This window comes from Puntigrus tetrazona, chromosome 24 (assembly GCF_018831695.1).
Source record: "Puntigrus tetrazona isolate hp1 chromosome 24, ASM1883169v1, whole genome shotgun sequence".
NCBI classification, from domain to species: domain Eukaryota; kingdom Metazoa; phylum Chordata; class Actinopteri; order Cypriniformes; family Cyprinidae; genus Puntigrus; species Puntigrus tetrazona.
The window spans coordinates 10623649-10640695 of NC_056722.1; the positions used below are offsets into that span (position 1 = coordinate 10623649).

The 17047-nt window shown below is 39.3% G+C and overlaps 1 protein-coding gene across 2 annotated transcripts in view; it reads right to left on the reverse strand.

Annotated features, from left to right (window-relative positions):
- The window catches only part of LOC122329874 (rho GTPase-activating protein 21), a 78169-nt gene that overhangs the window by 55271 nt on the left and 5851 nt on the right, over positions 1–17047 (reverse strand). Inside the window, exon 1 of one of the 2 annotated variants that reach the window (XM_043226507.1) lies at positions 12678–13145. The exons of the other annotated variant lie outside the window; for it this stretch is intronic. Within the exon in view, the coding sequence (XP_043082442.1) occupies positions 12678–12761 (84 nt within the window). The 5' untranslated portion in view covers positions 12762–13145. Of the gene's footprint in view, positions 1–12677; positions 13146–17047 lie in introns of those variants that run through there. 2 annotated transcript variants of the gene reach the window in all.

The following is a 17047-nucleotide window of genomic DNA, read 5'->3' on the forward strand; positions in this document are numbered from 1 at the left end:
AAATGATCTGGTCTGTCCTGTAAGAGTCATCACAGTTTCTGGCATGGTGGAGTTAGACTCGGTAGACTGTGGAGAGGGCAGCTCTCGGTTCCGGAGCAGTCCCAGATTGGTGGCCAGATGGCCCCACCAGCTAAGACCACCATCAGCCACTCGTCCTGGGTGGGGGGTTGGTTAAGCTTGGGTGACTGATTAAGAATCAGCCTTTAATCTGGATGCAGGCAAGAGTGTATCAGTGTGGGTAGCAGGCAAAGCCCATGCTTCTGTCATGGACACATTCAGATCAGCTGGTATGTATTTTCATCAATCTTTTTGAGTTTAGGAAAAAGTGGAACAAGGTAAGAAGGAGAAAACAGTAATATACTTTATTGTAATGCACAAATTAATTGGTGTTTAAACGGATTACGGTGCATTTAGAGACATAACCACCTTGTTTAAAGGTACTTAAAAGATCATAGGACTATGAGAACTAGACCACTGTAAAACACTGAAAATGGGTAAAGGATCCAGGCTGGATGTGGTCATTACTGTGATGACATGCCATATACTGTAGGCTGTCATACAATAGTCCTATGAAGACTGGCAAGTGCAAGCTTGGCAAAAGAAAATAATTGAGGGTGAATGAGCACCCTCCTGAATTCTACACTTCACAGGAAACATTAAATATCAAACTGTTTTGGACAGGCCCAAAGTGGGGATGAGCCCCTGTTGACAAACCGTCCAAAGAGCACAGATGGACACAAGTCGAGGACCATGGTGCAGTGATGACCATGGTGCAGTGAGGCACTGTCCCAAAGAAAGTCTGTCTGTGAGAGCACAGTCTTTGCTGGCAGCAAGTACAGGTCATGTTGCGCATTTCTGTCTGACCTACACAGTAAAAGTGAAGGTAACTGAATAAAGACACAGAGCAGCAAATCTTCCAATGTAAACTTCTGCTTCCCAAAACCTCATCTCAAACCTCCCCCTGAGCTTGGCAGAAAGCATGTGCCCTGAAGTTTGAAGCTTTAAAAAAATAAAGCAATCCTTTAAGCCTTTTAAGAGGAACTGGAATCTGTTCTAGGGTTCCATGATGAAATCCTGATAGATTGAAAGTATGCTCTATGTGTAATATAAGCCCTCAGAAGAGGCCAATTGGTTCAACTACAGTAACCAGGTTACCTGCAAAACAGTACCCAAGCTTACATTTCGAAAAAACAAATCCAGAGTCTTGTATGAGCAACTCAGGAAATTACATAATACAAAAAAACCTACAAAAAGGCAAAAACAAGACTTTATTTCTTGTAAAGGCTCAGATCCTTTGTTGTATGGTGCAAGATGCTTCACATGTTCTTCATGTATGTTGTTGACAGTGCCTTGATCTATGTTGAATTGTGCTGGGGCACTGGGATTAAAGTTGGAGATTCCAAATGGATAAATAAATAAATAAACTCATCAGTAAAGCAGGTTCTGTCATTGGAGTGGATCTGGAACTTCTGGAGTTTATTTCTGAGAGAAGAATGGTGTCTAAACGGCCAATCATCACAGACAATATATCCCAACCCCTCCAAGACATGCTTGATAGGAGGCTCATACTGCTTCAATAGAACATCACCTGTGTCCATAAGACTGTACAATTCATCCATCATATGCAAGACACCACAGACTTGAAAATTAACGTTAAGTTTGGGCTTTTTGAGGACCTATGTCATGTCACTGTGTACATAACAGACCTGGAGTTCATTGCTCATTGTGGGTCATGTTGTAGTCACAGCTGACAAAAACATTAACAATGAAGAGATTTATTGTAGGGATGAGTATGAGTGAAAGCCAAGCCTCTCATGAAAATGATGATGGCATGACTTTTTTTCTGGTTATGCTGACATTGGCAGTATCTTGTGGTCTGATTGTGGTCTTGTGTTAGGTCAGAATATAGTTCAGACGAGAGAGAACTAAAGTAAACCTATGGCTTTGAAGATGCACAGTGATGGCTAGAATCAATTTGATAATGAAACTAAATATCCTCAGGAGTACTCATTTATTGACTTACTTGTTTATTGGCCTATCGAGTACTCAAATTGGACTGTTAATGCATAATTAATTAATTTTTTTTTTTCTTTTTTTTTTTTACATTGTACAGCCTCTAACGTTTGACTGTCCACTTCATGAAGTTTCAATGATGAGGTTAAGACCTAGTTAAATGACACTCCCTTATATTTTTGGTAACATCTATTGATTGTTGTTTGCACTGACAGAAGAACTTCCCATGACAGTGATTAGCATGTAGAAGACACCCATTATGATAACAGTTAAATATCATTCCTCACTGACCTAAAGAGTCCTTTACGTCAACACTTAAAGTGGTCTGAGTGAAAAACAGACCTGTTTGAGGCAAACTCTCCCTTTCTTGACAGCGCTCAGGCCTGGTCTCAGCGGAGGGTGAAGTCATATGGAGAAGAGGGCCGGGCTTAGAGAAATATGTTCACTATTAGAGTTTAGGGTCTCCCCCTCCCTCCACTGTCCCACCCAAACCTAAAGCAGCTGGGCCGCCTCGTGACCCACATGATTAAAAGCAGTTGGGGCCCTTAGTGAGATATGCCGAGTGGAATGTAGCGACTAGATGTGTGTGTGTGTGTACTGTAAGCTTAAAGTGATCCGTCAGGAAAAGTTTCTCCACACAAGACGTACATTCCCACACCTGCATCACACCTGATGCATGCCATTACTTCAGTTTCTGTAATTCCCCTTATAAACAGACCAGAATGAAAAGCTAAACATAACAGCACAGGTGGAGGAACAATAAGTAAGCAAATCATTTGAGGGAGCTCAAAAGTCGTGAGACCACCAGACTGACTTTAGCAAACATTCTTTACACAGTTCCGACCACATTAGAGGAACAGGAAATGAGGGACAAAAAAGCTGTGTGAATGAGAAAGAATAAAGGTGGTTCCTGTACACACACACAGACACAAAACCACACGACTTTTACTAACTCCCTGATGACCAAATATATCCCATAACTGCTTTTAAACCACTAATTCAAGAAAGAATTCAGGGAGGAATGTACAGTCACACACCTGTGAGGGAAAGCAATGCATCTGTTATATGGGAGTCACGAATATACGCTGCATATTAATCAGTAACGCTTGCATCACTATTACTGTTGCTTACACAAACCCAGCAATCCTAAAGCCCAAAATATAAATCTGTGTTTATACTTACACTGAAGTATAGGAACAACAATAGATGGATGCATTGATACATGTACCACAACCTATAAATTAGTATATATATATATATATATATATACACACACACTATCAAATGACATACTGTACATTTTTAAAGGCTATACATTTGACAGCAAGGATATGCCAGTGCTCACGTTAAAACTAAAGCATACTTTGGGCTTCAAGGGATAGGTAACCCGAAAATGGCGTAAAATTTTTTGCGTACAAAAAAATATTCTCGTAGCTTCATAACATTATGGTTGAATCACTACTGTCACATGGACTATTTTAATGTGCTTCTTAATAAATTTCTGCACATTGACCGTGGAAGTTCCCTTGCTGTCTATGCAGGGTCAGACAGCTCTCAGATTTCATTAAAAAAATATCTTTATTTGTGTTCACAAGATGAACGAATGTCTGGCGGGTTTGGAACGACATGAGGGTGAGTAATTAATGACAGAATTTTCAGTTTTGGTTAAACTATTCCTTTAAGTGTCGATGATTTTAACCTAATCAAAAGCTGATATTAATTTGGTTAGTAAGAAATGAAATCCCCCATAGGCAACTATGAGTCTCATAACATTAAAATATTCCAACATAAACCACTAAACTGAACTTTTGGGAAAGTGGTGGTTATGTCTGTGTTGTATAATTCAATCTTAAAGCCTGTCATAGCAGTGACGTAGTGGTTCACAGATGTGCTACAGAAACTGAAACACTACGCTAATGTGGATGATAAAGGCTCAATCTTGAATTCCCCTCTCCTGACAAATCATTTCCTGATGCTCTCTGCTTCTTGTGTCAAATAAAAAGTAGCAAAAGGCAAAACTCCAAGAATAAAACATAATAAACGCAAAACAGCTATGTAAGTTTCAAATACAGAATGTAAAGGGATATTGCACATAAACATTTTAATTCTCTCATCATGTCATCCCGTATAAGCATAACTACAAACTATCTTTTTTACTGGCCACAAGACATTCACTTCGAATTTGAACTGAAATGACAGGAAGAGAAAATTTACTGAACCCAACACAGATAATGCAATCTGGGAAAGGAAGTGCTCTTCCACCCTGAGCTATAAAAGTTAATCTATACATCATTCTCTTCTAAAACTTCAGAGCCTTTCGCTTTCAGATGCTTTCTAGGTATATGATTTTCTTTACAAATCAAATTTGAATGTACCCTTTGAATCCTGCTTGCTATGTGAATTCAAATTCAGGAAATAACTGGAATTAAACATTTTAAAAATCATTTCAGTTCTGAATACGGTACACAACCCTGACACTTTAAAGAGCTTTTCACACTGGAAATTGTTGCATCGGTAATTCTAAACACCTGGGTTATCTTGGAAGCCTGGGTTATCTTGCTTCAGTTTTGCAATTCAGACTGCTCACAATTTATCCCTGGGTACTCATAAACTAGTCTCAGCCTCAAACATCACACCCAAGGATCATTGGTTAAACGTCTGATGCATGTGACACACTTATCTGGACACACTTCAGAACTTTGAAAGTCGTTACTTGATTGGTTGAACTATACAGGATTTCCGGGAGACGTGTCTGTCACGTTCTTTAGGAAACAAAGATGCTGTGACGGTAAACTCCTTCATTAAGAAGAAAGCCATCATTTTTATAACTGTGACAAGTTTAACTAAACTCTGGATTTTCCGAAATATGTGAAATCTTTAAATTTCGTCGAATAGAAAAATATGTCAAAGAGATTTACACACGAGTCTGTTATTGAGGCAACATTTCCTTTACTGTAAACATGACATGCCACAAAACGATTATTTTACCTATCAGTCAAACGGCCTCTTGGGTGGGTCTTGGACATTTAAGACAGACAAAGTTCCCAGATGTGACTGTCCAGAACATGTGAATATGAGGCACACGATTGGCTGACAGTTGCTAAAGCATCTTGCCTTAACATTGTTTTACACTGTACAAGTTTGGGACCACAATGCAGTTTTAGCTCCACAAAAGACTAACCCTTAACCTGACGTTAAATGCAATGTGAAAAGCCCAAAAATGCCCAAAAAAAGCAACAATAAAATATTATAAAAAGCTCTACATATGCTTACAAATACAGACAGGTCAAGTGAAAAACTCTTAGAAAACAAATGCAAAATACAAAGCCAGTTACAGTACAAGAACAGCAGGGTTAGAAGCAGCTAACGCACAAGTAGCAATTTACGAAGGCACAGCAGGCAGGGTGGGACACTGCAGGCCCAAGGCAGCCAAATAACACAACAGGATGTGCCTTATGACAGCTGACCTGCCTGCCCAGAGTATGTCATAATACTCCCAGCACAACAGCGACCCGAACAAGAGACATGTTCAGACGTGTCAGTACTGGCATCGGTGCAAACGCCAAAAGACATTATGGGACAGTCAAGTGGTTTATTCTGTGTAAATAGATGCCACAGCATTTTTTGCCCTCCTGTGCAGTCAAGCCAGTACACACACACACACACACACAAGAAACACACTTCGTTTGGCAGGGGGCTCAGAAACTCTGACTGTAGCTCCATTCTGAGCTCCGCGGGTCTCTCAGCCGATGACCACACCCCAGCCCAGCTGGACCCAATAAAGACGCCATTATGCACTCCCACATTCAATCTGTCTATCTTTATACGGTTATCTCTCTCTGATAATACTTTCTTCCTCTATCAACTTTCATTTCTGTCTCTATCTCGCTCTATTACATTGTTTCGCTGGGCTGTTCTTTGTATCTGTGTGTGTGTGTGTGTGTGTTAGGGAGGGTCAAACGGCTCATAGACAGGAAATACTCCAGCTCTGAGAACTCATCTCTGGCATGCATGTGCTCTCTCAAATGAAAGCAGCACAGATCACTCACTAACATATGGAAGAGGCCTGCTAACCGCACTCAAAACCAAAAACACACTGTCAACCCATCGTATATCAATACGAGATCACCAAGCAATTGACATATTTTCAATGAGCCATAAAGTGTGTGTTTGAAATAAAACCAGCTTCATATCTTCCATGTTGTGTGCTTTTGATGAGTTGAACAAACTTCAGCGCTCAGCACATGTTAAATTAACAGCAGCTTTATTGCAGAAAGACTGACTGGGAGCAAAACAGACACCCAATCACAGCAAAAACATGCCATTTATAAAACATAAGTAAGCTTGTCAGCTTTACCAGAGTGTATCTCTTACCGATAGCACCATGGCGTTACCATAAGAACATGCTTTTGAAAATAATGCTAATAAAGTGTTTCTGAACATTATAATGACATAAATATTATAATGAATAACTCAATAAATAGCCTTCAGAAACAGAAGAAAGGGATGGACCACTTAGAAAAAAAGAAAAAAAGCAGAAAAACAACAACAAAAAAATGTTTCGGGCAAGAAAAAAAAACACTGAACACTGAATTGTTTTTACTAATACATGCAAAAAAAAAAAAAAAAAAAAAAAAAAAAAAAAAAAAAAAAATTATATATATATATATATATATAGTATATAAGTAGTTATATATATATATATATATATATATATATATATATATATATATATACACACACACACACACACGTATGTATACAGGATTTTTGATAAATAGGATGATATTATTTAACTTTTTTTTTTACTTTAAATTTGATTTAACACAAAATATTGTCAATGTATTTAATCAAAATCACACATGGCCACAGTATGTATGCTGTGTGTTCTGTTGTGTGGTTTCCCTCCACTGCAGGTGGAGTGGGAGGAGTTACAGCGATACATCACTGATGCTCTGATTCTCTGCCCTTCATGCTGCATGTTACATTACCGCACACTGTTGCCATGGTAACCGCCTCCTCTTTGACCTGTGGTTGTGATGTGTACGTTAAGAGAGAGCGATTAGGTATATATAAATGCATGTGCGTGTGATTTGTTCCTTTAAAAACGGGTTGGGGTGGGGTTTGTGGAGCACGGTCATAAAACAACCCCTACCACCCTGAACCTGCCCCTCTGATGGCTCCGCCTCCTCCTGCCTGCATTGCACCAAAAAGACCTGTGTCGTTTCACTGAAGACGTCTCACATACTCTCTCTCCTGTTTCACATTCAGAGCATGTTAAACCCTGGATAACAGCACACAATAAAGGAGCACACACTCCAGAGAGACAGAAAACAAGTGTATTTCCAGCATTATTGTCACTTGTGTGTTGTAATTATAGGACACTGATTCATTTTGAGTCAAGGCAAATGTGTTTGAGCCATTTACTTAGTGTGGGTTTTACATGGTTTGCGTGATTATATCAATTTGAACATGTACCAAGGGAATTATGTGAAGTATGCATGATAAAGTATGTGTAAATCTGTAATAAATAAGTACAATATAATCTAAATATAATTGTATTTAGGGTTGTGCATTACCCGTTTCTCATACTACAATATCCACTGCAATGTATTTATGTTGTGATGAATTACAGCTTCATAACAATATAAAGCTTGCTGCAATATATGATTTTATAGTATGGCTCTAGTGATACTGACAACTAGTACCCTCACCTTACCATGGTATTTTCCACTTTACCAAGTTTTAAGTGCAGTGTTTTAGGATGTATTTTTAGAGGCAGCATTTCCATGTCATAATAATACTGGCACAACATATGGATAGACTATTTGTGCTGCATTAGCACATATTGATTTTCACTGCATATGCTAATGTTTGGTGCCGTATAGTGTCAATATGAGTAAAAGCACCAGGACTAACTAACTGAACAGACACTTCAATACAGAAGGTCTTAAAAATGCCAAATTGTACGCAAACACTACTCATTTGCAACTCGACTGCTCAAATTTGTTTAGCTAATATTGAATGTAGCTTATTTTGGCGGGCTTCTTTGCACAGAATATATCATCTAGTCTTTTAGCTATATGCATTCATTTCTATCATTTGTAATGTAGTACGTATTAGATGCACGAAGCTCACATGGGCTACTGACAGATTTTGACGTGCACTTTGTGCTTGTTTGTCCTGAAGATTGCAGCTGTGGTTAAATGGACTTTTTGTGATACAAAATAGTTTGCAACTTTTTAATGCACAGACAGCGAGAAACCATTTAGCAGTGCATATCATTTCCGATAGGATAAGGAAGTGTGGCTCTTGCTGGTTGATGACTGAATTCGCAAATGGCCTCAAACGATTAGTAAATAAAATGCAGAACGTTATGCTAATACATGCACGGATTGCATGTAGCCTATTAAACAGCACTGCAGGAGTGTGTCTGCTTGTTAGCCAGGGTTCAAATGCAAAACTGCGCTAAAGCAGTCAGCTGCTAAGTAACATTTTCAGGCATTTTTAAAATAAAAATAAAAAATGCTGTCAATAATAATCATAATAATAATAATAATAATTACAACAGCTCTATTAATACATTTATTATAACACTCACACATAATGTACATAATTCATTGTAATATTTTTCAAAGAAATTTCTTCTGCTCAGATAGGCTGCATTTATTAAAAAATGCCTGATTTAAGAAAGGGGTCTTAAAAATGTTTTCCTAACTTATTTATTTAAAGTTAAATTGTGCTTTGCTGGTATAGTTAGGTATATTTAAAAAAATGTGTTACATGTGTTTTGTAATAGATTTGTTTTCCTTTGAAAAGCTAGACAAAACAATAAAAACATTTTGGTTATTTAATTTATTCAATGGCGGGAAAAAAAATTGGGAAATACATAAGGAAAACCGTTCGGGCTTCGGTGCAGTGTTTTATTTTGTTCGGCATCAGCCAAGAATTTTCACTTCGGTGCATCCCTAATACAAAGTTGATGTAAACAGTCAGGTGTGGTCTCAAAACAGGACGAAACATCTGATATGTGGAAACTAATTGTGCATCAATGTGAATGAAGTCTATTAAAGCAGGCAGTGTCTACGATCAGTAATCATCAAATGGCAATAATATGGATTTTTAAAAAAAAAGAAAAACCCATAGCTATGATTTTCAGTAAACTTTCGATACTTTAAAGCACTCACGAATTTTAAAAGTGCTTTTTTTTTATCACTTTTGTCTTTTCTCCCTTTATTACATTATATTTGGTTATGTTTTCAAGCTATATTTAGGCCTACTTTAAATTCTTAAGAATAATTAATAAAATATTAACATAATAATATAACATATAGCATAATTATCAAAAAGTAGCCTGCTTATATATCTGAACAAAAATGCTCAAAATAAATTTCATGTAATTATGAAGCACTGTGATGCATCGTGATATCGAATCGCATCGAATCGTCGACGCGATCATCGTAATCAAATCGAATCTTGAAACCAGTGCCGATTCACACCCCTAGTATGAACCCCCATTAACAGACAAATCAGCAGATCTAATCATGTTTATTCACATAACCACTTTCCACCATTGTTCAGCCGTTTATTTATACATATTATATCACACACCTGCACAACCGCCGGAATTAAAACCATCTGCAATGGTTTTTAGTTCCTAAAAACTGGAAACTGGAAAGGAAATGACCCATACACCAGCAAAATGAATTGAGCTTTATACAGTGTCAAATACTGGTAACCAAACTTAAAGTATCTTAGCCCGAAAGCTCTACTGCAGCTGATCTGGAGGCTTTGGGATATTTTTTCATGTCAGTGGATGGGATTGTGTGGTTCTGATTCCTTCTCATCACAGCAGCAGAGGCGCTTCTCTCGCTATCACTCTTCCCAAGAATCAGGGTGAAATAAACGGATAGGGAATCCTCTCCTGGGAGCGGGTGGAGTGAAATTATGTCAGAAAATGTTGGTTATCCATGGACAATCTGCCTTTGATACCTTAATCCCTCTCATGTCTCTTCCTCAAACAGATTTCTATCAGTTGTCTCAGAGTGGACACTGCTAAAGGGGGTTTCCGGTTTTCCCATCACAGATCAAGTTAAAGTTAAAACCAGCTTCTCCGCAACAAGAATCAAAGAATATTGGGTGCCTCAAACAAGACTGAGAGAGACTGTCAAAGGTTGAGTGCTATGAAACTACAAAGCTGCAAACTTTACTAAATCCAGTGACCAACTCTTCTTTGGACATGCACATGGGAATATAAATTACCAATCTAAATGAACAACCTTAATTTAGAAAATTAATCAAATTTCCAAAGCAAATTTAAATTTGCATCCAAAATTGCATACTGATGAATAACAAACTTATAACTGCAATAATATAGTACGAAAGTTTATCAAATGAATTTAATCAAGATGTATTGCACCCGCCATGTTGTTACTGTCATATGACTTTTTTTTACAGGAGTCAGCTGTGTCGCTTCACAGATCTTTCCTATGGCCTCATGGGATAACAAAGTATCATCAGATGTTCTCTTCGGAAACTCGTCAAAAGTAGTAGGTCACTTGGGCAATTTCTATCTATTTTTTTATGAATGCTGTTAATTTGGACTACTCATTCCTTGAACTATTTTAATATACATCCGGATGCAGGATATATGTTTGATTATTACCTCATTCCACCCTGCTAAAAAGCTGAGTGCAATATAGTATTATAAAAACAGCAATGTACCGTCTACAGTCAGACTACTGAGAAATGCAGTTAGATTAGTAGCATTGCTATTCTTAGTTAGCTATTCCCTAGTACTGCGTGCAATGGGCATCAGACGGTCTGTGAATGGGACAGAAGCCAGAAGCAAGACTGATCTCAGAAGTACAGAAGGTGAAGCCCACAGGCGGTATCATTAGTACAGACATACAGCCCCAGTGAAAGTAAACCAGCTCAGTCTGGAGTCTTTCTCTAATGCTTTAATTCCCTTCAGATCCTCTTCACATGCTCTATACATTTCTCCAGGGTGTATTGTCAGGGCGGGTGTGATGCGAGCGTGAGCTGGGGCCGCAGTCACACAAAGAGCCGGAGCCCCTCACCCTCAGCGGAGCAGGTGGGCCAATTAGAGTCCCCTGGGCCTCCACAGATGCTCCCAAAGACCAATATAATTGGGATCTTCTCTGCTGGATCGCTATGAATTATTAATACGCTTTATGAGGGATGCGATCGGCCGTCGTAAATGATGAGACTAGCAGACATGCTCATTTAACCACAATGAACTGAGTTAAGACAAAAACAACACAACGGGACACTCTTCTAACAGATTTTGGCCCTTCTGGAAGGTTAAGGATTTACTCAGCGTGGGACGGTCATTTTTTCCACCAGATGACCAGGTGCTGGAGTGTGAATACTGAATATCATACCACAGGATTTAGCACAAAGGCTGCGTTCACGGCTCCAAACAGAGGCCCGTCAGTCCTGCGTGCTTGCAAACCGTTTCAGCAGAGCTAAAATTAAATTAGTTCAAGGGGCAAGCAAGAAGGCACTGCTAAGCTAGAGCCGACACAGCACGACCCGTGTCTCACATCACACAGTAAGACGGAGCTGGACAATGATTACAGTCTCTCACTTGTCTGTCTATGAGTTGCGTGCCAAATGAACTTTGAAAAGAAGCCAGAGATATATGCGCACACACACAGACAAGAAAGCTGCACCAGCTGTATGCTAGGGTTTTGTGTTTCACTAGTACCAAAGAAGAGACTGAAATATAAAATGTGTATAATACCAGCCATTTTTTATATGTCAGTACTGAATGATAAAGCGCTGCTTTTTAGGAATGTGAAAAGCATTGCTACTGATTATAATTACTAAGATAATACATTAAGCGTCACATAAGTAGTCTCATATTTCATCTGCACACTTACAGCAGACAAGTGCATGCAAGGACTGTACCAAATGGCACATTTTATATTAAAAAGCTCATACTACTAAGCTATTTTTATACGGTGTGCAAATATATAACGCCCATTTATATTAGTCTTCTAGTTTAATGTGCATCAAGACATGCAACACTAAAACAATAGTTGTATGAGGTTTCCCCAAGTACCCCTTTATCAAAATCAAACTATAAATGTGATTGTTTTAACTCACATTACACAACATATCAAAATAATAAACATGCAAAATACAAGAGTCACAGAGTAGTGAATGTATTTATGCTTTATACAGATCGCTGATTTTCTTTCTTTAAATGTAGCCTAACTGAAAACACACCGATGACAGCCATTGTACTAGCTTAATATTTCAGTTTCTTTAGGCGTTGAACCTACTCTACCAAGTGCACATGATAAAAGCATTCACCAAAATGGAAGATAAACATTCTAATATTTAAAAATAAAACCTGCAAAACACCACGGACCAGTCACGAGTGTTCTGTGAAATCAGACATCCCCATGCAAAGAGTTCTGCATTCCCACACTGCAGGAATACACCAAGTTATTCTTGGTATCAGACAAGCATTTCCATGAGATAAGACACAGAGAGGGCTGCCAGGGTCAGAACAAGGAACTATGAATATCTGTAGAACAATGCGACTCTTTGATGGCAGATACTGTGCATTTTAAAAAGACATGCACGCGAAAATTTATTTCATGCACACTGCAGTAGAGAAAAGCTGCACAGACCTGGCTATTAAACGCACAGTAAAGGTCACATATCCGACTCCATTTGTGGCTGACCATGCAGTCCAGAACTCTTAGATGAGCCATGTCATTAGTCCTGACGGTACCCCCGTGCCCACCTGTGCCCCAAGATCTTTTATCACCGTGCTCTCCGGTTGATCCCTTGGAGCCTGCTCCTGGCACAAAGGTGATGGGGGGCGTGAGGAAGTGAGAGCGTCGCGTCTGATCCCATCTGTGTGCCCAGCAGGCACTCCATCAGCTAACTGCATCCTTTCCACAGCTCATTAGTGCCGGATTAATAATGTATACGAACACCAAAATACAAGAAATCCACCAAGACGTCTCCAAATAAGAGGAAGGTGATGACACCAGGAAGGAGGCTTGTTTCCCCTCTGGTGCTTAGTATTTAAGAGTAATCAGTCTCTCCCTCTTCGCTCAACGACTCGATCACTCCATCTGTTCGTCTTCTCGCAGTGCTGAGTCAGGTAGCACTGCTGCAGCAGGCTTAACCCCTGGATGGGAGAGACGGGACTGCAAAACACAAATCACATTCTGGAGAACTCTAAATTCCCTACTGCTTTAAAGAAACACTGCAATCCTCACACGCATTGCAGAAACAGAAGAATGGGGTTGAAACAAAACAGGAGATTTGCGTCATTAAACATGTCACGGGACTACGGCAAGTGTGCGAAGATGCTTTCAGTACGGTGTGGGCTGAACTGCGTACAACACGTGTTACTCAATTTTAATATTCATGGTTTGCAAATGGTTGCTAAAGCAAGCTTCACTATAATTAATACCTATACGGTATTCAGGATTAGGGATTTAAACATATAGCAAAACTTAGATTTAGAAGGAGAGATCCAGTGGGTCCACCCAAAAAAACATTGCAACCAGCTAGCAATTCTGTGGCAAAGGTAAAACCAAATAATCTAGCAAAGCACTAACAACCAATCAGGACACCCCGAGCGCAGCTCTTGGATGGTCAGTGTCCTGGAAAGTTTAGCTCCAACTTACCCTAACTAACTAGTTTGAAATCTCTAGTAAGCAGGTATATTTAACTGGGGTTGGCCTTTCAGGAGCATGACTGGACACTCTTGCCTTTAGCACATGCACCTTTGCATCATGGCAGGAAGTATTATATAGCCAAAGACCGCTCACATTTTTCTTATAATGAGTACATCTACAGTAGTTACTTTATCTTGTATTAATCTTGAGTATGCTGCTTCTTTTATAAACACATGCTTGCAAAATGCTAGGATTGAGGGGCATTACACATCTGACACATCTGATATTCAATGATACTGTAAACATTTTATCTTTTATATCCAAAGTACTGGTATAGCAGAGCAGTCCCAAGGTGAATCTGGCTGGATTTCACAGATCTTGGCTCAGAAATGCACCGACCACAAAAGGAATCCAACTGTCAGCAGATTGGTTCCACACATGCAATTTTAATAACATCCAAATGCCAACTGTCAATCAGACAGAGAGAGTTGGCAGCCAGAACCACATCAGAGTCTAAGCGAAATGAAGAGTGCTGATTAGATGCTGTTTAGAAGGACAGGTTCAGTTGACAGGCACTACCATGGAGAGGGCTTTTTTTTTAAGAAGCTTTGGGATGCTAGGTCAAACCTGAGCGATTTAAACTAGAGCAATGCACCAGAGACCGACAACTGTGTTAGGTTATTCTTGGCTCTGCATAAGATTTATGCTGGATTGCAATAAAAGGCTGCAGCAACATGAAATTCAAAGCGTAGATGGGGGAGATTACATGAAGATGTGGAGCAGATTGATGAAGCCACACATGAAGGATCTCAGGGCAGGTCAGGGCTATATACACACTCGTGTTGTGCAGGTCAGTTGGGCCAAACTCCCAATGTGCAGACTTGGAACACCAGGGCCTCATCCGTAGTGCTGTATAAACACACGCTGGAGAAACACATCGTTCTAGTACACTCAAAAACCTCCATCCCTTGGGTACGGTGTTTCCTCTAGGCCCTGCGAAAACCAGCATAAATATTAAAGCATACCCCAAAGTGTTGCAACCTTCTTGGAGGTGATATAACAGGCAGAGGAACAATCAAGTAACTAAACACAGTCATTTCCAATCTCATGGTATTACAAATCATTGCCAGATCCCTAAAAAGACCAATAGATCGACCCTCTTTCATTAATGAACTGTGAATCTCCCCCTTTACAGTGAATGGATAAGTCCAGGGTCCACAACCTAATATTCTGACCCTTTTCAACCAGCCCAGGGGCCAATCAGATGAAATCAATACTGGTTGTGAAGCTCTCGCTCTGTCACTTCACACATATCAAAAGAACAAATCAATGATGGGCTGCTAAATCTCCAAAAGAAAATAGTCATGTGCCATTCAGGCACTGGCTGATGTGACACAAACTTATCACATGACACTTGAGTTCAGACGGAAAACAATTCATTTGATGAGATACAGGTATTAATGTGTCCTGAAAAACATTATGCCACACTGGCTTAACTGAAGCGGTTACCAGTATGGAACATTTTTGGTTATCTGCAGTAAGTGATACATGACACATTTTTGATGGTACTAGCACAATATTGTTTGTCAAACAAACAGTCCTAGCTTAACCCTTAAGACTTCCGTTCATATGTCTGGTGAATGGAATGGAATGGAAAAGATCTAGTAAATTAACTCCCCAATCACTCACTGGTCCAACCCAGAATCTTTTATACACAATCTTTGCTTATAGGTAGACTGCTGGGCCTGACTCACAGAGATTGCACAGACTGGAACCAGCATATTCAATTAGCTGTTGTCCTTTTGGTCACATGCATGCTACCAACACTAGATGAACACACTGTATGCAACTAGGCATGTGTTCTGAGGCCGAGACTACTCCCAACCCTAACCTTAAAGCATTAGTAACCTCTAAAATTAGTTCAAGTCTGACCCCAGCCCTAATTCAGGCACTAATCTTATGAACAACGTGTACTTCTTGACAAAAACGCAGTCAAAGTTCATTTAACTAACAGGAACGACTGAGCTTTCCAACTTCAGTCTGAAAGTGTCCATGCAGATGTAGATACAAACACAAAAAGTGACTGAACAAAATAACAAAATAATCTGGTAATGATTCGACAAAAACTGTGTGTGAAACAAGCAGTTTTAATGTACGGTGACGGCTGTGGTCAGGACATGAATGATAAGCTATGCAGAGAATTCAGATGCTATCACAGTTAAATTCAGCTGGCCAAATGAAAACGCATGAAAATGAAAGTGACAGAGGAATGTGGCATCGGTGAAAGGAAGTCTCATTGCAACAGAAAGCATTCCATAGATTTTGAGTAGGGAAACAAATATAGCTAACCGGAGTCTCTTCATTCATAGTGTTGGTTAAGTTACCTCTACCAACTGAAGAGGAGGAAGACAGAATTACTTAATTACACAGGTCAAGCCTATTTAAGCTGATGCATTGTAAAAATTAATGTTAAATGTTCTCAGTACATACTTTACAGTATACCATAATAATTATTAGTTATTGATCCTCTTGTAAAATAATTAAAACATAACTAAATGTATGCTATTTTTAAAGGGCTAAGCTTATAATAATATGACCTGCTGTATGAGTCACAGTCTGTGTGACAGTATGAGCCATGTATTTGAACCACTGCAGATGGAGCACGTGACAGGATCTTAACACAGATGTGCTCTGGGCATGTGTAATATAGACCAGCAATACCTCAATGTACACTATTCCCACTGAGAAACATGCTCACTCTGCCCATCCACCCAGTGTTAATGAGAAAGAGTGGTGATTTAGACTGGAGTAAATTATACCAGATCATTAATCTCTCCCTGACTACAGACTAACACAACAAACGTCCCTCTGATGGCTGTTTTTTATCTTTGTCTACTCAATGTAACATTAAAATATGGAGCTCTATTGCAGTACAGCATGTTAATCCATTATGATTTCAACCTACAGTGGTTGGGATTCCAGATTAATCGGGTGTTCACAATTATCCTATTTATGATTCTTAAACTCAACACCCAGCAAACCAAAGGTTTGATTGAATGATGATAACCTGGAATCTGTTAAACACGGGGGAACCCTTAAACAAGACACTTCTGATGTTTCCCAAAGGAAGGCTAGAGCTCTGAGAGGTTTATAGAGAGAAATGTCCATCTCTAGAGTGGTTTCAGGTCAGGAACTGGATCACTTGGTTTTATGAAAATCTATTGCATTAGAGATTTCAAATCTTATTGCACCTAAATCCCTAATGAATAAACCAGACTGGACCACCAAGACATTTCCACGCTGGTCGAAGATGCAGATATGAAGCCAGTTGACCAATGAAGGCCGGCAGAGAAACCAAACCCCAA